Source organism: Exophiala spinifera (assembly GCF_000836115.1).
Source record: "Exophiala spinifera strain CBS 89968 unplaced genomic scaffold supercont1.8, whole genome shotgun sequence".
Lineage (NCBI taxonomy): Eukaryota > Fungi > Ascomycota > Eurotiomycetes > Chaetothyriales > Herpotrichiellaceae > Exophiala > Exophiala spinifera.
In genome coordinates, this window is record NW_015622520.1 from 2,523,622 (window position 1) to 2,545,574 (window position 21,953).

Genomic DNA, 21,953 nt, shown 5'->3' on the forward strand with positions numbered 1-21,953 from the left:
TTCGCAACAGGGCCCCTAATGACTGGTGATTGTAGGCCAATGTGGGACGACAAGGCATAGCCAAGAGTGCCATGCAGAGCACTCTGCGCCAACAGGTACCTACCTAAGGTACCTTAGGCATGCTCCGATCAACCCTGTCAAAACATCACATATCCACTGTTGAAAATTTTCAGAGTGCCCAAGACCTGTCCAAGGCCTCAACGACACCTCCGCAATGGCGAGCCTTGTCTGATGTTGCGCTCAAAGAACGAATGAGGCTGTTGAGACAGGCTGGCCGCTGTATGGCTGGCGGCTGCGGAATCAGGATCCTCGTAGCCGCTCGCCTGAAATAGGTCACCTACCTCGGCGCTTCGTTCGAAACAGCCTTGTGGTTGCGACAAAGAAACCACTGCCATACATCAATGACGGTGTGTAGTCATCCTGAGACTGTTTAGAGACGGCTGGCCCTCGCCTCTCCACGATTTGGTCGTGCTTCGTGGAGAGTTGAGAAATGTTGGATTTGACTGCGTCAAGATAGAACTCATCTGGTTCACGTACCGGACTTCAAGATACTTAAACCGCGGCCATGCCCAAGTCACGAAGCAATACATGATCTTCTTCCAACGGCTTCCAGACTCCAAAGACAATCATTCCATTGATCCAACTCTGTTCAGTCCTTTCCCTCTACAAGAAGCAGGCCCATATTGACGTTCATTACCTGTCACCCATACCGTCACTGTACCAGTTCCCAGCTTGACCGACACGCTCTTTAAAAGACCAGATCAGTGCATGACAATACTCTCACAGTCATTCATTCCGTTTTCGTTTTCGTTTTCCACAAGATAGGTCGACATGGGCCCTGATCATGGCGTTCTCGGAGCCACCTTCAAGGCCACGAGGGCGTTGCAGATGGCTTCCATGATTGCCATTATTGGTATCACGGCCAACTTCATTTCCGAAATGGTCAGCGCTGGCGCAACCCCTCCACCGGTATTGGTGGCAACATTGAGCATCGTACGTCAAACTGAAGCCCGGAAGTCTTGTGCCCTTCTGACCAGCACTAGGTCTGCATTTCAGTTCTGTACTGCGCCATTACACTCATTCTGTATTTCGACAGCATTCTCCCCTTCCTTATCAGTGCTGGCATCGACTCAGTCTTCTTGATCGCGCTCGTCGTGGTGTCGGTCGTCATTGGGAGGCCGCTATCATACCTCAACTGCCCAGAATTGGACAAAACCTCCAATGCCACATCAAGCGCCTACGACTTTACTTCGGCACTCGGAAACAGCCTCAACAAAAGTGGCAAAGTCAACTACTCTTCCTGGATCGGCACTTCCAAATCCACCTGCCTTGAAATGAAGTCAATCTGGGGGTTGAGCATCGCTTTGTGGTAAGTGGCGCTGGGCACATTCGGAAACCCATTGGGCTGGGAAGCTGACCGCGTACTTTGCAATAGCATCCTGTTCACCTTGTCGGCGGTCAGTACCATCTGCCTGTGGAAAAGAACCAAGCAGGCACCTGTCGACAAGAGCGACGCTTGAGACACCAATAGCAAGGAAGTAGGCAACGAGCCAGGGATCTTGCTTGGGAAAAACAAAGCCGGCTACCGAGTACGTCACCAGGATGTCCGCGGGTGATCTTCGCAAGGGAAAAAAAAGGTAAGGCGTAAGGATGGTTGTGGGTTGTCCAGGGTAATGGCAGGGTATGGAGCAATCATTGGTGACCTCGGTTCCCAACAGTTGTATAAGCATTGAAAATCCTCGTGTTTGCGGCATGTGGCAGGCCTCACAGCATTTAATGAACTGGGTTCGGGCGTGGTGGAATTCCATCCCCGGAGAGATGTGGCAGAGAATGATAGGTCGCAAGGTTACAACGTGAGGGCATATGCTAAAAAATTCTAAGTCCGCTGCACTGGTGGTCCGACGTGGCTTGCTTCGGCCTCTCTCATAGGCTCAGCCTCCAGACATGCAGATGTGACATGCATGTGAGGCTTCGAACGTCGCTCGGCTCCCCATCGGGAAGAGGCGATTTGTTGCCAGAAGGTCGGGAGCAGCTCCATCCAAAGGTTTTTTGAGGTTGGATGAGCAGGATTGAGACGTCTGCGTTGTCCGGCCGCTAGGCTGCCCTGGGCTCGTTAGCTGGACCCGTGCATGCAATGTGAGCGGACAGTCCGTCTTGTGCGTGAATTGACGTGTTCGACGATGAGGGTCGTTGGACACCTAATGATGCAACGCTGCCGAATAGGAAACTGGGCGGCTTGCCATGAGAAGGATGGTACTTATCCGTCATGGTCAGCCAAATGAACAGGGCTTTTGCGGGTGATTGATACTCTGTAGGTACAACTTCCGACCGTGGCTGGAGTCTCGACAGGGTTCATCCAGAGTGCCTAAAGGTAAGCGTTGTTGAGCTGGAGGAGGATGTAACCTGGAGTGATTGTGCAGTGGAGAGTGAGTGTCGCCAGGCGGGCTTACCAGACTCAACAGGCGCCAGATTCTTATCGTCACTCAAGTTCTCAGGACTTGCCCACCAGCGCCTGCAAAGAGTAGCGACTCGAGCGAGTCTCGTGCTCGGGTTGCCGTAAGTAGGTGTTGTCGAGCCTACCTAGAATCAGCCATGTCGCGGGATCAGCAGACAGTTGTGTGGCTTTTGTGGTCGACTGGGCCCGGCACTGCGGGACGGGGCAGGGAACGAAGAGCCTAAAGGCGAGGGCATCCAAGGCCCAGGGGGCGAGGGCCAGGGCGCCAAAGACACTAGTCGGACCGTTTCTAGGTGCCTTTGGGAATAGTTTCGGAGGCCAGGGGGCCTGTTTCGCCCCAACTGGGGAGTCCAGGACACAGCTGAGGGATCCAAGTTGCCGGGACTGGTCATGGAAACAAAAAATCCCAATTTATCTGCCGAGCAGCAATGATTGCGATCCGTCGCCCTCCGTTGCGCTGCATTCATTACCAGATTCGCGGTTCGCCCGTGCTTCTTATGCTTCTCTAGTCGCTTGCCTCTATTGGTATTGGCAGCATCACAATCCGACTTTCTCGCTCTCCCTCCCTCGTCCCTCCATTTTCCCCTTGCGCTTTTCGATTGTGCTTTCCAACACTATTAGTGTTAGTCCACCACTCCTCCAATCTTTATCCACCGCCTCGACGCACTACGGCTACGGTATCCGTCCTCCCCATCAACAAGCAGACACCGTCCCATCGTCGACTGACAACTCTGTCGCTTCAATCGCCGAGACTGAGTTCGCCCACCCCGTCATACTTTTTACCCTCGAATCGTTTTCCTCCACTGCTGCCTCTCCCACCGCGGTGGCACCGCCCCTCCTCACCTCGTATTGTATGTATCAGAGTCCAGCCCATGTCCGCCGGCCTGCGAAGAACGTTTTCCATGCCTGGTCGCTGCCTCTCTCCACTGCTCGAGGCCAGTGCTCATCATTCGTATTCTTATTACTCGTGTTCCTTCAGACTCTTCTTCTAAAAGAAGCCCGACTGCCCCCCTACCTCTTCCACAATCGCCACGATCACATCTTCTCACCTTGGGCATCTTGGAATAGTCATCCTTGGGTCGTCTTCTCGCCAGGCCCTTTTTCCTCTCCACAATTCGGTCGTTCCGGATATCCTATTTGGGCTCTCTTCCGCCGCTTCATAGGCCCTTAGGCCACAGCCGTCATCTGCGCTACTCGTTGAAACGTTTGTCAGGGTGCCAGCTGGCTGGCTCCGTTGTAGGCCGACCAAGCAATCAACCCTACCCACCCTGTCAGTGTTCCAACGTAGGGGGGTAGACACTTCTTTCTCCAGGCTGGTGCCGAAGCTTTGGGTTGACCCGGTCTTATTCGACATCGCACTGTTGCTCACGCGGTCGACCAATATCCACCATCGACCTCCTAGGTCATTCAACGGCGTGTCGGTTATCAAACCTGTTCCCCACCTGCTCGACTCAAGAAAGAGAGATCCTTTTAAGATTATTGCAGCCCACTATTGACAGGCCGTCGTCGCCGTTGTCCCATTCTGTCGTCCTGGCATTCTTCCCTCACACGATATTTTCATCTTGGCTCCGGCCCTTTTGGACAATCCCCCCGGTATTCCTCTTCCTCTACGCAGGGCACCTTCGTAGCCGCGTCTTGTCCGCTTCGTCAGCGGACGCCCGGGTCTTATATGGTTTTCCACGTGTACGACGAAGGAATACCATGCTTGGTAACCATGACTTATTCTGACAAGGACAGTATGGACGATCTGAATTTACCGACCGTGATCCCCGTCGATGAAAACTATGGCCGGTTTTCTGTCCTCGAGGAAGAGGATCGAGATGCCAGCTCTGCCTATTCCGTCGCCTCTTCTGCGTATAACTTCCGGATGGAAAATGGTCGCCGGTACCACGACTATAGAGACGGACACCCCTTTCCTCATGACGAGGTCTCGGAAGAGAATGAAATCACCATGCATGAGATGTGCCTGCTCATTCTCGACAACAAATATTATGTGTCGCCCATAGAAGAGCCTACTCTTCGCGCTGTTGCCGATATAGGAACGGGACGCGGTTACTGGGCCGAGGGGTTGGCGGACAAGTGCCCCGATGCTCAGGTGGTGGGCATGGACCTTACACCACACTCTCGAAACATCCTTCCAAACTGCTCTTACATGATTGCAGACGCGACAGAAGAGTGGGTTCTCGACGATCCCACCATGAAGTTTGATCTGGTCCATATTCGGTCTCTATTTGGCGGAGTCAAGGACTGGCACGCCTTATACAAGAATTGCTTTGAGTAAGTGTGATGCCTCTCGCGATCCTGGCAAGTTCTTCTCGCTTGGCGACTTGGGAGATACACCTACATGTCACTGGCTCGCATCTCTTTTGACGTTGGCTTTCCCCCTTCGAGAATACAAAGGGCAATCCGGTCCTTGAGGCTTGCTCAATACACAAAGAAACATAGCCAATAGTCGCTGGGCAAGCTCGAGTGTTCTCGTGTTTCTGGAATATTTGTCGACTTGAGTGTTCAGTTTGTGACGTTGATTGCTGATGTTCTATAGTAACCTGAGGTCGGGAGGTTGGATCGAACAGATGGAGGTCGAAATCGACGCGCAAACCTTGGACTCGGACACTCCACCGGATAGTAACATCAAAGCACTTTGCGAATACACGAGAAGTCACCTGTCTGTTGCCGCCGGACGAGATTTCGACATCTCCTTCAGCATGAAAAAGATGATTGAGGACGCCGGCTTCGTCGATGTACAAGAAAAGAGAATCAACTTGCCACTCGGACCGTGGTCATCGGATTCGAAGATGAAAGACATTGGAAGATTCTACGAACGATTCTACAAGACGGGTTTGCAAGGCTGGTTGCTACAAGTCTGTACCCGGGAATTGAACGTAGGTTTCCGAAGTCATAGTCGACCTGCACCGAACTCAGCGCTAATGGTTTTCCTAGTGGTCGGTTGATCAAGTCAATGCCGCTTGTATCAAAGCCTTCAGAGAAATCAATGAACGCAAGCAGCACTGGTACTATCCTCTGTAAGTCTTTTTGCACACCTTTGTTGCCCATCACAGCGTCCATCCTGACATGATTGTTATTTCTAGAGTCATCGTTATTGGACGAAAACCTTGAACGGCGTTCCTTTTCACGATTGTTGCGCGAACATTTACGCTTTATGTCGACATGCAGATTTCGAGTTTTACCAGCAGATCAGATCCTACTTCCTCATCCAGAATTCTAATGATTCACGTCGTAATGACCTGTACACCAATGGCTAGATGGCATGAGCATATATTTGGGAAAGAGGTGCACTGGGAGGGTATCGATGTTGCTGGCCGCAGAGTTGGATCAAGGAAACTGGAGACAGTCATCTCTTGACGACCTGTCCACAACTTCCCATCAATGGTGGGGAAGCCATTACACCTGAGAGCAATAATTAAGAGCACCCGGACTTGAACTTGGTCGACTTGAGCTTGACCATGTTGTGAGAGTAAAATGGGGATATGTTTGCCAGGCTCAGGCCCAACCTACCTTTACTATTCAAGAGACTGAGGTCGACTCTTCTACAACAGGTTTTCACCCGAGGTCCTTTCATACCGACGCACCTCTTTGGGATCTAGCGAGCAGTCTGGCAAAGATGACGAGGCTCCTCAACCACCAAAGAGAGAAAAGCAGCATTGCAGTGGAAGCCTTGGAGGCTAGAAAAAAGGCATGAAGATGATCTCGGTAGAAACGTCGTATTCTACCCGGAGGAAAGCGAAGGCTCTGTATCATTCTGAATCTACCTAGGTCATATACTCTGTGTATATGAGAGGGTATGACTTATACTCCGGGTATCTACTACGGCATGTGTCTGGATGAGTGACATGGGCACAAATTGACTGTGATTGTGATTGTAATGGGAAATCATAAATCATAACTGATGCTGAAAGAGTGTGTATACTGTGACACCAGCACAGAGGCAGCACATCTCGTGAGGTATTGAGCAATGCTGTATTTGGGGTTCATCATCCATGAGACGGCACACTATTCGCAGAGATTGGGCTTCAGTTCGATTTCTGAAGTGAGGCCCGTCTTTGTCTTTTGTTTTTGCACAGTGTTTTTGGATCCCAAGATGGGATCTCCGTTGCATTCCCAGGAGATGACCCGTGTTCAATGGAGAGTATATGTGTGTATATATATGTATATGATCTGTCAAGAGAAAGTCAGGGCCAACTGACCGTGACATTGGGATCGATCAGATTGGGGTCTCTATCTGAACGACGAAGTAAGTCAGGAGTAGGGAGTCATGCCCAACCTACCTGCATGCCCAACCTACCTGCATGCCCAACCTACCTGCATGCCCGCCTGCCTGCCTGCCCGCCCCTCTACCTGCGTGGTACTAGGCATGGTCCTTTTAACCCAAGTACCAAGGCCACGGTACCAACCACCGTAGGCTTGAACGGAGACCGACTCCAGAGCAAAGATCAGGTGCGCCCAGGCTCTTCGATTCGCTTTTCAGTTGGTCCGGGACACGACAGGCCGGGTTCACGAACAGTTGTGGAAATTTCTACTGGTAGGTCAGATAGGTACCTACCTACCTACCTACCTACCTACCTACCTAGGTACCTATGGAGTGCTCGGTAACAAGCAGGCTGGGGCGCTGGATTCGAAGTTTACTTCTCATGCGAGTGTTCACCAGCCAGCCACCCCGTCCCCATCAACGACAGCAGCGCAAAAAGAGGCCCTCAGGAAAAGACACAACTTCTTTTTTTTTTTTAACCAAGTGGCTATCAAGGCGTCGAGGCGGCACCGACCCAAGTTGGATTGTTTTTTTTTAGCTAGTTAACTAACTTAGTGACCTGCCAACCTCTAGGTAGGTTCGGCAGGTGCAGCAGGTTGTACAGTAGGCCCCTAACACGCCCGTAGCACGTACAGTAGAAGCAAAACTAGCCGCTACCTAAACTCCCTTGGCCAAGGGCGAGTCGGTGGTCACCAAGGTACGTACAATACACATCAGTGAGCACCAGCCACCGGCCACCTGCTTGTGAGGCTTCTGCATGTATCAAACTAGGTAGTGGGCCGGGAGAAAGACTAAAAGAGAGGTAATAAGGTTCCTAGCTAGCTAGGTAGGTAGGTCGGTAGGTAGGCAGGAAGGAAGGAACGATAGGCCCAAGTGCCTTACTAGGTAGTCGTAGTAGTAGTAGCAGGGATTAGGTCGTAAGGTACTCTATTACATGTACAGCACATCGCTGCGGCGGGGTCGTAAAGTTTGAGGAAGTAGCAATCGAAGTGCTGTGTTGTACCAGACTGTCACGCGAGGGAGATGCTGGGTGCGAGAACCTCCAAAGTGCTCACTTACTGTACCTTACTCTGGTTCTGTACCTCAGGTATCTACTGACTATCGAGATGCCTAGCTGCCTGACTTCCTGGTCACTGTGGACACCTCCCTCTCCTCTCCTCTCATTCGTTTCGAATTCTGCAATGTTTGTAATTTCATACTCCGTCCTTTCCTGGACGAATATGCGTTATGGACGTAGGTAGGTAATTTTGCCCAGTTCCGGTTCAAGCTTGGATCGATGACGAACTCCTCGGGAGTCGGGACTTGCAACAGAATAACTCTATTGCGCCATTTCCTGGGTTGTTTGTTTTCGAATGATCGGCAGCATAACTTGTTATACTGAGGTACAATATCTTGCATAAAGTCCGACCGCCGCCAGTCGGGCAAGAAGAGTTCCTGAATCAAGGGGGAACAGCGCCCTTCTTTCGCCCCCCGTCTGATCTGGCTTCGACAGGGAAACAAGAAAGCAAGAGTGGCTTTTCGTCACGTCGTTCGCACCACGGTTGCCACTCAGCGCCGCCACGAAAGCACCTACAGTCCCCGTACTCGTATGGTAGATGGGATGTCAACAGATCCAGGTAATGGTGGAGTTGACATGGATTGTACGTGAAATTAAGTGCTTTTATGTAATGACTAGATCTCGTTGCGGATGGAGGAGGTATGGTATACTTCGACTTCGAGTACGAGCAGATGAATGTCCTTTTGAGTTTGTCTGACATAGGGCGAGTGCAAGGGTTGTACCATATGCCGCGTACCGTGGACAACTTGCGTGGTGGAAGGCTGGATTACCTATCTTGAATTGATACCACTCTATCGGTACGAGTGGGAGGGGCTCATGTCGTGTATTATTCTGTTCTGGGTACTCCGTACTCCAGGAACAAACACCCATGGAGAATCGAGACGTACCACCGTTTGACGATCAATGAAGGGACTCTGTGCGGAGTAGTCGGTGTAGACTGTCATGATCGAATTTTCCGTTCCCGTTCGGGTTCTCTCGCCGGCAAAGTTGCCCTTCGGCGTATCGTCGGCAAACCAATTGGTGTACAAGTGCGTTATGCGTGGGCGTGTGCATTACCTAAGTGACAATTTCGTAAGCAGAAATCTGGCCATTAGAGGAAATGGGCTCGTTGTCAATAAATAGCTCTACGGTTAAATAAATAGTATTGCCTCGCTGGAACCTCGGAAATAACTCCGTGATGAATATCAAATACCTGGTGCTCAGTGACGACAAGGATTCCACTGCTGCCATGATGTTTTACCTCACACGTACGCGATTCCTGGTGGTTCTTCTTCGGAACAGCTTCCCGGATCATACATCATGGGGCGTCAATCTTATCGTCGTCTTTCATCATCCTATTCCAAATCCCAAATTCCAAATTCCAGATATGAAAATGGAGATGGATAGGGCAGATGGACACCGTCAGGGCCAATGACGACGAGATACCTGACTACCCAAACAGGTCTATCTTGACTTGGCAACTATCAACCGGGCAATCCATCATTCTTCTCACCGATTCAGGGAATCCATGCGACTTATCGGTTGATGCTCGTTCTTTCCGACTGACCAGCTTTCTCACCTATATAAAGAGTGCAGGGGTGGCATGAGTCCCGCAGGTAAGATAGGCAGTAAGTAATAAGTAGCCAGTACTGTATCGCCTTCTCACTTCCCGTCCTCTTCTCCAATCCATACTTTCCATCCATCCAACCTACGCCCACACCCACACCCACACACCACTCGGGCGCACAAAGTCCCCCCGATCACTTCAAGCCAAACCACACCTCCAGAATCTCCTGCGAATTTTTGAATCTCTCTCTCAAAAATCCAAAAAATCCAAAATGGTCAAATACGAAGGTCAATGCCACTGCGGCCAAACCACCTGGACCGCCGAGATCCCCGAAGAACGCCATGTCCTCTGCCACTGCGGCGCCTGCAAGCTCATGGGCGGCGGTGAATTCACCCTCAACCAAATCATCCCCAAGGCCAACTTCAACCTGACAAAGGGTGATTTGAAGGTGTACACCTACAAAGGCGACTCTGGCAATTCCGTCGACTGCTACATGTGTCCCAATTGCGCCAGTAGTCCGTACCATCATCAACGAGTCCTGGGTATGTTCTCTCTCTCTCTCTCTCTCTCTCTCTCTCTCTCCTTCTCTCTTTTCCCTTTTCACATTCAGAAACAACCCTAGTCGCGTAACAACATGAAAACGAAACTGAGAGCTAACCACGTTCACTTTTCCGTGTAAATAGGACCCGACACCATCGTCATCCGTACGGGACTTCTCAAGGGTTCCGAGAAATGGGGGAAGCCGGCCGCGGAAATCTACGACAAGTTCCGACCTGCTTGGTTGCCACAGACGGGAGATGCGAGCTTCGAGTTAGGTCCTCCGTCCTAGGTGCTCCATCGTAGGTACAAGGCACTCGACAATGCTCAGAAACCTGTCACCTGAGGTACTGTGTCGGTTCGGTACGAAAGTCTACACCACAAGTCAAGACACCTCCGATGGGCCACAGACTCCGGCACGAGTCTCTCTCTCTCTCTCTCACACACACAACAGCTGAGACAAAGCAGGGAAATACGGGATAGAGCAACACTGGGAGATGCGAGAAAGTGGACCTCTTAAGAAGCTCACTGCATGAGATATAGCGAGAACGAAAGAGCAAGGGACCTTTTAACATGTGTTTTGCTCCAGCAGAGACATGACGACGGACGGGGTCTCGATAATGGAGAATTCTTCATCGTAGAAACAGACACACTCAATAAATTTCATCTTCTCCATCAATATCCTGGTCCTGGATCACCGGCACGTTTAGCTCGTCATCACATCTTCTTACCTGAAAATGTTCTCTTGTCTTCTCACACTGTTCCTATATATAAACATACACTCCAACTATATTGTTTGTCATCATTCACAAAGCCGCATTGTTCATTCCTCCTCCAGTAAACGTCTGTCTCCTTCATGTGCCGATGAGGCTCTTAAGTTGGAATGATTCTGTCTCCTTGAGTCCGTCTCCTCCGCTCGGATCACTATCATCGTCATCTTCGCCTTCATCATCGTCATCACCACCCTAATCGCTAACACCACCCACCATCACCAATACAGAAGTCACCTGCCACCATTGGTACTCCAGCCCGTATCCTTCTGAATCATAGTACTGTATGGCCTCACTCTCCCTGGTCCGACCTCGGGTATTAATGAAAGTTTTGACCATTCGTCAAAAGAAGGGGGGTTTAGGGGAACCTTTTTGTTGTATTAATATGATTCCACTGTGTGTGTGTGTGTGTGTGTGCTGTGTGTCTCGCGTCGACTCATCCACTGCTGACGGGTGGAATTATCCCAACTTCGTCCCCGTTCCTGATCACCAAGTCCAACCCCTGATGTCGTCCCCCTCCTCCACCACCACCACCACCACCACCGCCGCCGCCTTTCCCCTCGACGAAATTCCCGAGGTCCAGATCCGGATCCAGGTCCAAGTCGACGTACTCCAGATTGACGGTCACGGCCGAACTGAGCAGGACCTTCTCGAGGATCCCCGGGAACTTGGTCTCGAGCGTCCTGAACAGCGCGCCGATGGTCGTGGGCGCGGGGAGCGTGAGCGTCTCCTGACCTCCGGCGTACGTCGACGCGGACGCGAAGAGGAGCAGTGTGAATCCTCCTCCTCCTCCTCCTCCTTCTTCTCCTTCTCCCCCGGATCCCTCGGGTCCTCCTACTGTCGCCCTTTCTTGCGATGCCATCGCTCCCCTCCGCGCGCCCCAAGGCCAGATGGAAACGGACTCGACCGGGCTTCTTTCTTTCCGCACACACACCCCGTTCCAAAATCGAAGTACTTTTCGGGGCCGACTGCCGGTCTTGTCACAAGAAACTGAAACAGTCGAAACCTGACTGCTGTGCCAAAACGCAACAGCTATAAATGTGTACTCGGTCAGGCAGCTCGGGGTCTTTGCGGATATTTATATATCCTGTAGAATGAATAGCTTGAACCGGTGGAAGAATGATGATCCGGCAGACCGGGGCTTTGACAACGGATTTCCACGCTCCACCAACCCTTTCATTCATACAAGTGACATCATTGTCAATTCTTCCTACTCCTCGTACGAGAAACACCGCAGGCATTTACTGGTACCTAAGCCAAAAACAATCTCGCACGACAACTTCATACATGCAAGCTCTCGTTGGAAGACCGAGTCTCGTCAATTTGATTTCAGGGACTCAACTAAACGCTTTGGGTACTGAGTAACAGCTATTACCATCAACACGCATCACACTCGATCTCCTGCAAGTCCTCAACCATGTAACCACAATCTACGGCGTGCCCTTGTTTTTTTTCTCTTTCTTCTGTTCACATCTCCATATTACCCCAATCAAGCACGGTAAGAAACTTATTTCATTGTCAAAAAAATTTGATCATGTCCCTCAGGTCTCCGCTCATCCTAGCCAGAGCTTTATCGATCCCCAAGAGAAACTGATCTTGAAATGTACAACGCGTACATACAATTCCAAACCATGCTTAATGCTCAAGCAGTCTCAAACTGCCTTGGACCACGACGTTCTCCAAAATGGATCCGGGTGGAATATCAATTGTGCTGTTTTCCGTGGCAACAATGATGACGGTGCCTTTAACAATATTAGTACACGAGGACATCGAGCTACAACAGAGATCAAAACTCACCCTTGAGGACAATGCCCCGACCGAAATTAACATCACCAGTAACTGTCAAGTGATCCAGTTCAACAATGTTCGGGATACTACTGATCCTCTTCTGGAATTGTGCAACCTTCTTGAAATCGCTTCCAAGCTTGATCAATGGTGCCGGACCGAATCGGTTCGGGTCGATGACCAATTGACCATGACTCAAGGTGTAGAGATTGGACTTGACAAGCATGAGGTCTGAGCAGGTCTTGACGGGCAAGAAGCGTCGACGGGGGACATTGACACCGTGAGCATTCTTGAAGTGCTTGATGGCTGCACCTACAGCGGTCTCGAGTTGAATGATGCTGACATCGGCTTCGCCCTTCTTGTCAGCTGGGATGGACTTCTCGTTCGGGATAATCTCCATTTCGAGCTCGTTGTTCTCGACCACACGCTTGATGGCCCGGAGGTTCATCCAGATGTTGTTGGTGTTGAAGTACTTGAACTTCTTGATCGACTTGAACTCGTTGACGTATTGCTTGGGAACTTGAGCGATTTCGAGAAGTCTGGCTCTGCCCTCGTAGTCAATTATGGTACCACCCTTGACGTCGGCCTTGGTCTTGTCGGTCAACTCCATGATGTATTCGGCCTTGCTCTCGACCATGTGTTGCAAGATGCGGAGATCCACAACAGCACCCAGGTTGTCGGCATTGGACAAGAAGATGATTTCAATGCCTCGCTCAAGGAGCTGATCAAGGATACCGCTGTTGTAGAGAGACTCGAAAACGTCACCGTGGCCGGGGGGGTACCAGTCGGACAGCTGAGAGTGGTAGTCCTTCGGTGCAGGGAGGAGCGAGTCCTTGAGCACACGAGGATACCGGGATTGGTTGAAGGTAAGAATGTCAATGTTGTGACCCTCGTACTTCTTGATGATGGAAGCGGTGTCGTCGTCGGTGTTGAAGCTGTTCATCAGAACGAACGGAACGTTGACGTCATAGGTGCGGTTGAGGTATTCAATCTGTCGGACAGACAAGTCTAGGAAGGACATGCCGTCTCTGACTTCGATGACTGACTTGGGACCAACACAACCCATGGATGTACCCAGGCCACCGTTGAGCTTGACGACCGCGAGCTTATTCAAAAAGTCGACGGCGTCGCTGTTTGGCAGGTCATCGTAGGCCACCACCTGGTCTGGGTTGGGCGGGTTGATCTTGGCCCAGTCGATTGTGTTTCCCTTGGCTCGATCATTCAGGTATCTCCGGAACAGAGCAAAGAAGTTGTCCATTTCTGCTTCAAATCTCTTCTTTTCTGCGGGATCTTTCACCGTGTCGGCGAGGTTGTTGAGGGCATTGCGCATCTGGCTGGCGGCCACGTTTGTGGAGGTGTTCTCAAAAGCCTGCATGGCGGGCGATTTGGTTAGCGGATATTTTGCGTCGCAGTCGTGCAATGTAGAAGCTGCGTGCAGATTGAGGAAAGAGGTAGCCGCGAGGAGAGGCATTTGGGGAGATTGGACGACGTGAACCGCGACAAGGAAAGGAGACGCAGGCAGTGAATGAGGAAGAAAGAGCAGGTGAATGAATGGTTCAGACAGTGAATATAAATGAGTGTGCAGACTTCATGTCCAGAGCGAGGCAGTGGGGAGGGTGACGAGTATGAGACAATATGTTTAACAAGATCATTTGGTGTACAACTGGCCTCGTCGCAATTGGAAATGAAGTGTCGAGACACACATGCAACCAAAGGCGTTCATTCATGAGATCAGGCCCGTGCGGTGTAGACGCAACGAGGGACGTCAAGATTTGTTCCGCATTCGCACAAAGACAGGAAAAGTGGTGACTTACCACATGCGACTGTGATTTTCCATGGTGTCTCTGGTGAGGAGCACCATTAGAGCCATTGCTGCCGGCACCTTGAGGCCGCAGGTGTGAGGGGATAGCTTTGGAAGCCATGATGTCGACGGCGCAGGCAGGTGAAGATCGATTCGGGAGCTGTAGCAGAGCGGGTGAAGGATGTGAGACGAATCTGGGACAAGTCGGAGATGAGTTAGCGACAAGATGAACCAGATGGCGAAATTGGGAGGACAGCAGAGGAGGAAGAGTGAATTGAAGTTGAGATCTGGGACGGGAAAAGTTGCAATTCTTGCAATTCGGTGTGCAGGGGGCAGGGCAGAGTGGGATGTACTTGATGCAATGTGAGCTCAGGCGAAAAGCAGGGATGTAGACGCCGTCGACAAATGAGTGAGCGAGGCCTCAGTATCCGTAGCTGAGGGAGGTGACAACGCAGGTGCAGATGGGTGGTTGATGAAGCGTTAACCACCTGGCAAGTACCTGGTAGCGGGGCCGGTCAGTGATGAGGAGGCCACATGGATGAGGTCGTTGTTAGTAGTTGGTTACGTAGCTCCAGCCTGACCAGCCCACCCTTTCGCCAATTGTAGAAGGTGTACGGAGCCCAGGCCAACGGGGCTTAGTGGCGAGCCACACCAGACACGCCCCGGTTGTGGACAGTTCGATATTGTCATCGAGTCCAAGCCTGGAACTGCAGACATTGCAGGCGACGGGAGGTGTGCCTAGGTACACAGGTACGCAGTGCAGCAGAGGGAGGTACCCAAGGACATGGGCAGAGAAAGGGGCAGTCTGTACTCACAATACAACGAATCTCCAGAGAGTCAAGTAAGGGAAGGGACGTATTGCAGGTATCAAGCTCAATAACCGACTATCAAAGCTGTGTATCGTACGGATAGAAACAAGGAAATTCCAGGTAATGCTTGAACAAGACACAATACCGTTCTGTCGTAGTTTTTATATCTCTCTCCATCCTCCGCCTACACTGATGCCATCCGCCTCATCGACAAGTCACTCGTACCTGAACCTACTCGTCCTTCCCCCTCTTCGTAATTGTTGGGCCTCAGTGGTCGGAAAAACACTCTTCGCGCTGTCCAACGTCGTCTCCAGTGATGATCTGGCCCATCGTCGACTTCTCCCCCATTCTGTCAAAACCCCCCACCAAAAAATTCTAAATTCCCTTTCCCGCTGCGGTGCCCCTCGTTTTCTCGGTCGCTTTGACCTTGTTGTCCTCGAGTTTCCCGTGATAAGATCGTTGACTGATATATTTCCCTCACTGTGCTCGCCTCTTTATTCGCCTCAATCAGCTTCTCCCTGACCTATGACGATGCCACTCTCGTTCTCGTACCCCCTTCGTGACGTTTTCGTCCATGCAGAAAAATACCTATACACAAGATCGCCATACTTAGTTCCACCCTTTCTGCATCTCCCCTAAGCTCTCCAAGGCTTAGAGGGACCGCCAGATTGCACCGCGTCGCCACCGTCGGACAAACTTGCTCTCCACACACGATGGTTTCTTTTTCGCTCATATTGTGTTTGTCCCAGATCTCGAGATTTAAATCGCAATACCCCGTTGCAGCTTTGTTGATATCTGCATCATGGAACTATGACTAGAGAATACTCGCAGCAAAATGCTTCAGCAACCTCATCATTCCTCCGGACCTCGCACTGCAAAATGATATTCTGATGTGCAATTTAGTGGTATGCACGTTTCAGAATGAGGCCATCCAGTGGTTCCTGGTCGTCCTCCGCTCTCTGTTGACCGCTCTCAGAATCCAGCCGAACGTGTGGAAGCAGTACACTATTGGTCATTCGACCTTCACCGCTCTAACCAACTGTTTGCAATCTGTGAGACTCAGAAGTGTACTGTATAGTCTTCTCCGATAGATTAATTTCCTAGGTATACTGTGTTTCATTTTTGGTGTATCCACAGCTCGCCCTCCACCCTAATTCTGAAAAGACTCATAAGCAAATGGTTAATTACCTGTAACGAGGTGGTATCTCTGCAATTAAAGGACAACAACTGGTCTTGCAGCACCACTAAGGCTTGGAGACAATTCTTCCATCCCTGCAAGCTCCTTTTTTTTCCATCAAAACGCCGTTGCTTCAAAACTTCGTACCCGTCCCATCTCACCTTTTCTCAAAGAGCCTCATGTCTTCCGCTCACATCGCGACGTCCAAAGAAACTTCGTCGTCCTTCACGCTTCGAGTCTGGACTATCCCGTCCGCTGGTTGTTGGCCGCAGTCCGTCGGCGTTGGCTTCCGCATTGGCTGTGAAGCTGCTGCGGATGGTGACACTGCCCGATCCTGCCTTGACGGTCTGTTCCGAGCCGCCGCCTTGATCAGACACGAAGAAGAGCCCTTCGCCGAGATCCTTGGAACGGAATGTGTCGTGGTCCTTGACAACAATCTGGAACTGTGTGTCGGCACTGCATGACACCTTGAAATTCTCGTGGTTTACATCATACTCCACAGTGCCCGACGATGACTTGACAGCCTTGGTCTTGAAAAGATCTTTGGCTCCCCTAGCCCCCAACATCTTCACGTGCACCCGGACATCTGCTCCGGGAGGATAGCCGCTAGCCGACACAATGATGAAACTCGCCGTACCGGTGTCAGCCCCCTTGGGAGTGTTGGTCATGGTCGAATGGCTGCTCTTGGTGCGGTTATGCAGCATGCTGCTGGGAGTCGCCGGCGAACCTGTGCCATCCATCAACACAGGAGCCCGGGAGGGGGTGGCATTCGGTGTATTGATCGCAGAGGTGCTCAGCTCTGGTTCGGGAGTAGTGCCGTTGACTTCACGTGGCGTGTCGTCCTTACTGCTCCCTCGACCAATAATTCCGCGTTTAATAAAAGACGCCCCTTTCACAACTCCTCCACCAACTTTGCTCACGCCCTTAACTGGCGCGCCGATCACTTTACCTGCCGGTGCAAAAGTACCGTGGAAGGTCGACGTACCCTGCCGGCTCCGGGTGACATAGTCTGGCTTGAACAACATTTTAAGTCGAATGGTTCCAGATTTGCCATCGAGGACATATGTCAATTCTTGTGCCCGCAAAGGTTCGAGTACTGTCAAGTCGAGAGCCGCCGAGCCTAGCCAGTCGGCCTTGTCCCCAAAATCCCAGTCGTACACGTCGACCTTGAATTCAGCATGGGTGCGCGAGGGAATGGCCACCTCGAAGAACTCGTTCCAAGCAGGATGTAATGTCTTCTTCTGGGTCTTTGTTTTGAAAACTTCTTTCCCGTTGAGTTTGAACTTGCAGTATGGATCGCTGTAGCCGTTTCGATCCGCAGATGGGAGATCCGCAGCATCCAGAACATCAACTCTCAATGTGCCCATGTTATTAATGCTTTCGCTAGGGTCGAGCTGCATCTTCACGGGGACATACTTCAGAAGAATGGTCACTTTATTGACCACGCCGTTGTTGCCCCGCAGGGTCAACTCTGTCGGTGTGTACAAGCACTGCTGTAGCGTCGTGAGGGTTGGCCCGGTCAGCTTGGCCACGATATCGTCCTCGTCCTGTTTCCCCGTCTTGTCGGCCTTCTCCACTAGCCGCAACGTGATCCGAGACATGTCGATTTCGCGAACCATAGCATCCCCAGTCTCGCCAAAGTGGAAGTCCCTTTGTCGAATCTTTGCAGACGTGTAGGCGGGAAACACATGATCGTCCATGAGCAATTCAAGATGCATATTCGTATCGGCAAAATGGCCTTCGACCAGATTGAATATGATCAAACCAGATTCTAGCAAAGATTAGCCTAATTCTGAAGCACATCCATCTTGACCTACCGTATTTGCTGAGGTCATCGGCGGTGATCTTGACCTTCGGTGCCTGTTTTTTGTTTGATGCGAGCAATTCGACGAAAGAGCCTGCTGTTGGCGACCGCCCGGCCGTGTCTAAGCTCGCCCGAGTGTCGAGATTGCGGGGCGTTATCTCACTAGACGGTTTGGAATCGACGGAAGGCTTCTTATTGTGGGACGCCGTGCCATTCACAACAGTCGCATTCTCCATGGCAGCCTGCGCTTTGCGTTCTTCTTCCTCCTCCTCAGGATCGAGAACGTTCAGGGTTGGATAGAATGCACAGGTGTAGTTGATTACACCCTTCTGGCCGCCTGTACCGCCAAGACGCAACCCGTCCGAATGTAACGTCTTTGAGTCGTGCACTTCGTAGCCGCCCTCTTCGCTCTCAACGATGTAATCCGAGGCTGCGATTTGGACCAAACCGAGGGAGCGATCCTTGCCGAGTTTTTCTTCGTCCATGACCTCGATAACCAGGCGCTCCGAGGGAGTGTGCATCGGGACGTATACCACCTCGTCCCATTCTGGATTGAGCTCGTTCTGGAAGGTAACTGTGCGGCCCTTGGGAATGCCTGACAACAGCACCCTAGCATAGGGATCCGATTTGCCCAAGGTCTCGAAGTTTCGAAGGTCCTTGGCACTCTGCAGATGGATGCGCATGACACCGATGGGTGTAATATAACCGCCAGATCCAATTGAACCCTTCAGGGCGACGGGTTTCCAGTCCAAGAGAAGCTTCGCTTTGCCTGATTTCGAACCGTGCAAGTTGAACCACTCCTGACCCTTGTCAACGGCCTTCATCATGTCATCCACTTTGATCTGGTATGTACCAAGGATCGGGTCGGTAGAGAGGCCTCGACTGTCCTTGATGACCAGCCCAAGACGGGCCTTTTTCCGATCCGTAATCAGAACAGATTTGGTGTTGTCTGAGAAGACGGGATTGTTGGTATGCTTTAGTGTGTTCGTTTTATGAACTTCTTTGCCATTGAGTAGAAGGACAGCATAAGGATCGAGAGCTCCGACCATGCTCTTGCTGCCGTCCAGCTCCTTGGCTTGCTCGATTGTAAGGCGTGCAATGCCGGTGTTGGACTCTGGCGGAGGAAGGATTTCGCCAGTCGGCAATTTCTCAGGCTCGATGACAGGGAAAAAGCGGACGTCGGCCGAAAGAACTCCTCGAGGCTTTCCATTTGCCAGAACGTCGAGATTCAAACCTTCATGATCAGGAGAAGCTTCAAGTTTGTCCAACGCAAACGTGGCAGTTCCGAGATGCTTATCTTTCCGGACATCGTTATAATCATAGACTTGAAGGGTGAGCGAGTCAGTGAAGTTGGTGATGATAACATAGAGCGTCTCATTCCATCGGGGGTTGGCATCTTCGTGAATGGTTTTGGTGCGTCCCAGCTCCTTGGAACCGTTCAAAGACACAACGACATACGGATCCGGTGTGCCGGAGAATTTGTCAGGGTTCTTGAGGCCGTGGGCATTGTAGATGGTAATCGCCACCACGCCGACTGCGAGATCAATGGGATTGCCAGAGAGCATTTTGGCCACCTCAATGGGGAAAACGTTTGGATCGTACATGATCGGCGCCAGGTTTCCGTGAATCTGCTCTTTGATAAAGCTCTCTAGACCGGGAATGAAATTGATGTCGAATCCGAATGTCTCCCCACCAAGCGGCTTGCAAACGTAGTCGATGGTCGGGCGTCCAAGGAAACAGATATCAACCCTTTCGATGTGAGGAAACGGGATTTGCAGTTTCATTTTGACACGCATAGAACCGGAGAACTCGAAATCTTCTACGATAACCTTCATGGATTTACTGACAACGCCTTTGCCGATTCGAATCTCGAGGACCACCTTTGGATTGATTTTGGTCTTGAGCTGGCGGGCGGTCATATCCATCGTGTCTGTTGGAGTGAAACTGAACTTCCAGTCCATCATGACGATGTCGTCTTCAGACTTCGGGTAGGTCTTGACATGCTCCATGCGGGGAGGTTTCGTTCCAAGAATGAAAGTCTCCATCCGCATGCTGTCCAAGAATGCCGGAGTGGAGGTGCTCAGGACTTGATCGACTGACTGCACGATACCTTTGGCTAGCTGAGGTGCATAGATGGGCCAAAACTTGACGAGGAAGCTGTTCATCCACTCCAGGCTTTCGGTGTCGGTCTCCAGGCGAGCCTTCCCCAGTTCGCGCGTGATGTCGTCTCTGAAGTTTCGCCTAACTCGTCTGACGGAGGTTCTGTAGTAAGTACCGCAGGTTGCCATGATGATAAAGATCCATCCCAGACCACCGCCCAGGGTTGCGACGAGCCATGAAGACAGGCAAGCAAAGACGATCACAGCCGCATTGTGGTACCAATCTGGATTTCTCAGTTCTCCCGCCATGAGTAGGGCTGAGGGAGTTACATACCACCATAGAACCTATCATCTAGCTTTGATTCCAACAGAGTCTGATGATCTAGCAGATTACCTGTGTCTTTATCCTCCTCTGTCTCCCCAGAGCCGAACCGCGGCGCCCATCCAACCTTGGACCAATCCTCTTGCTGTTCAGGAGGTGCTCCATTCGTCGCTGTATCGGCCTTTTGTCCAGCGGCCACAGGTTCGGGGGGTGGGAGGTCATATTGGTCTGGTCCACCATCCTGCAGAAGTTAGTGGATGGGTCAGAGCTGTCAAGATGCGAAAAGAACTCACCAGATCCGTAGCAATCCCAACTCCCTTTGGGGGACGTTTGGTATGATTCTGCTGCTGGTTGTATGTTAGAGGACTCTCCAGAGCTCCAATACGATGTCCATCTTACAGATCTAGCTTGTGCGGCCTTCTCTTCTGGGGAAGCATTCGGATCGAAGGTGAGAGCAGTTGCCCCGGCTTTCTTGCTTTCCGCAATCAGAACTTTTTCAGCATCTTCTGCAGTGACAGAAGAATCTGGATCCTGAGCAGCTTCGACCGCGCCCTGGGACTTGAGCTCGTTCTCAAGTGCGGAGGCCATCGTAGTCTGTGGAGAAGCGTCCACCGAGCCTTAAACCGGAGCTCTACGACATTGACTCGGGGGGGGAACGAAGGAGAGCGGAGAGGGAGAACTTGCAGGCAACGAGGAGGAAGTATAGTGCAGAGTTGCGCAAGAGGAGATATAGGCAATAGCTGGGAGGCAGCTGGCTTGAGGCAGTACCCAGAAAGTTGGCTTTGGTCGGGCTCACGAGAAGTTGCCATGCGCAGGCGGCTAGCGAGCAATTGAAGCGGAGAAATTACGCGTGAGGGAAGCCACCACACCTATTCGCGGTTAGCAGCAAAGGGCCAACTGACTGCGGTCCATCACTACTCACAGCGACCGGACTTTTGGCGTCAAAGCTGATGGGCGCTGATTTGTCTGTCTCGCTATTCAATGGGCTTACCAGGCACCCCGGGCCTCATAAAGGCCCACCAGTGCTTGTCATGCCAGCTGAAGCTCGCAGCTGCACCACGGAACACCCCTACCACGCAGTCCGTCCAACCCATCAAAAGCCACAGTCGACTTCAATTCGCCAAATCCAAGCGATCGATCTTCGTTTGATGCGTCTTGGGCCGCACGGAGGTGCTACGCGATACGGCTCATGGCGTAGAGTCAAGACCTTAGACCGCTCTGCCAACTTTCTCAAGGTTCCGGGAGACAGCCTATGGCCTACAGGCTTCGACCAAATTTTGTATTGCGCTGACGACAACGACCTAGTGATCCGACACCCGGTTGCTCGCCGATCACACGTGAAGGAGAGCCTTGGGAAGCTCCTCTGCGGCTTCTTACATACGTACCACACCTCGGTTGTCAGTGTGGGCTGGATACGCCAACCACTTTCAGCGAGACAAGGATCTTCTGTGGGCGCCCTCGTACAATACGGAGTACTCCGGGTCAACATGCTCCCTCGCCTCAATCTCGGTTTCGTCACCACCA

General features: G+C 51.5%; 6 protein-coding genes across 6 annotated transcripts; 3 read left to right on the forward strand and 3 right to left on the reverse strand.

The window, feature by feature from the left end:
• Positions 1-831: 831 nt before the first annotated feature.
• PV08_10977 (uncharacterized protein) lies at positions 832-1,520 on the forward strand (the record flags this gene model as incomplete). Its single annotated transcript, XM_016385289.1, has 3 exons — positions 832-993; positions 1,044-1,369; positions 1,436-1,520. 3 exons carry the CDS (start codon positions 832-834, stop codon positions 1,518-1,520), a joined length of 573 nt encoding a protein of 190 aa, XP_016231891.1.
• Positions 1,521-4,169: 2,649 nt separating this feature from the next.
• Positions 4,170-5,572, forward strand: PV08_10978 (uncharacterized protein; the record flags this gene model as incomplete). The annotated part of the gene is made up of 4 exons (XM_016385290.1): positions 4,170-4,732; positions 4,998-5,337; positions 5,396-5,478; positions 5,545-5,572. 4 exons carry the CDS (start codon positions 4,170-4,172, stop codon positions 5,570-5,572), a joined length of 1,014 nt encoding a protein of 337 aa, XP_016231892.1.
• A 4,024-nt stretch (positions 5,573-9,596) lies between these two features.
• PV08_10979 (uncharacterized protein) lies at positions 9,597-10,154 on the forward strand (the record flags this gene model as incomplete). Its single annotated transcript, XM_016385291.1, has 2 exons — positions 9,597-9,867; positions 10,009-10,154. 2 exons carry the CDS (start codon positions 9,597-9,599, stop codon positions 10,152-10,154), a joined length of 417 nt encoding a protein of 138 aa, XP_016231893.1.
• A 914-nt stretch (positions 10,155-11,068) lies between these two features.
• On the reverse strand, positions 11,069-11,494 carry PV08_10980 (uncharacterized protein; the record flags this gene model as incomplete). The annotated part of the gene is made up of 1 exon (XM_016385292.1): positions 11,069-11,494. The coding sequence occupies one exon, from the start codon at positions 11,492-11,494 to the stop codon at positions 11,069-11,071; it is 426 nt and encodes a 141-aa protein (XP_016231894.1).
• A 773-nt stretch (positions 11,495-12,267) lies between these two features.
• On the reverse strand, positions 12,268-13,792 carry PV08_10981 (uncharacterized protein; the record flags this gene model as incomplete). Its single annotated transcript, XM_016385293.1, has 2 exons — positions 12,268-12,374; positions 12,430-13,792. 2 exons carry the CDS (start codon positions 13,790-13,792, stop codon positions 12,268-12,270), a joined length of 1,470 nt encoding a protein of 489 aa, XP_016231895.1.
• Positions 13,793-16,371: 2,579 nt separating this feature from the next.
• On the reverse strand, positions 16,372-21,017 carry PV08_10982 (uncharacterized protein; the record flags this gene model as incomplete). Its single annotated transcript, XM_016385294.1, has 5 exons — positions 16,372-17,975; positions 18,022-20,391; positions 20,442-20,670; positions 20,723-20,776; positions 20,829-21,017. 5 exons carry the CDS (start codon positions 21,015-21,017, stop codon positions 16,372-16,374), a joined length of 4,446 nt encoding a protein of 1,481 aa, XP_016231896.1.
• Between the last annotated feature and the right edge of the window lie 936 nt (positions 21,018-21,953).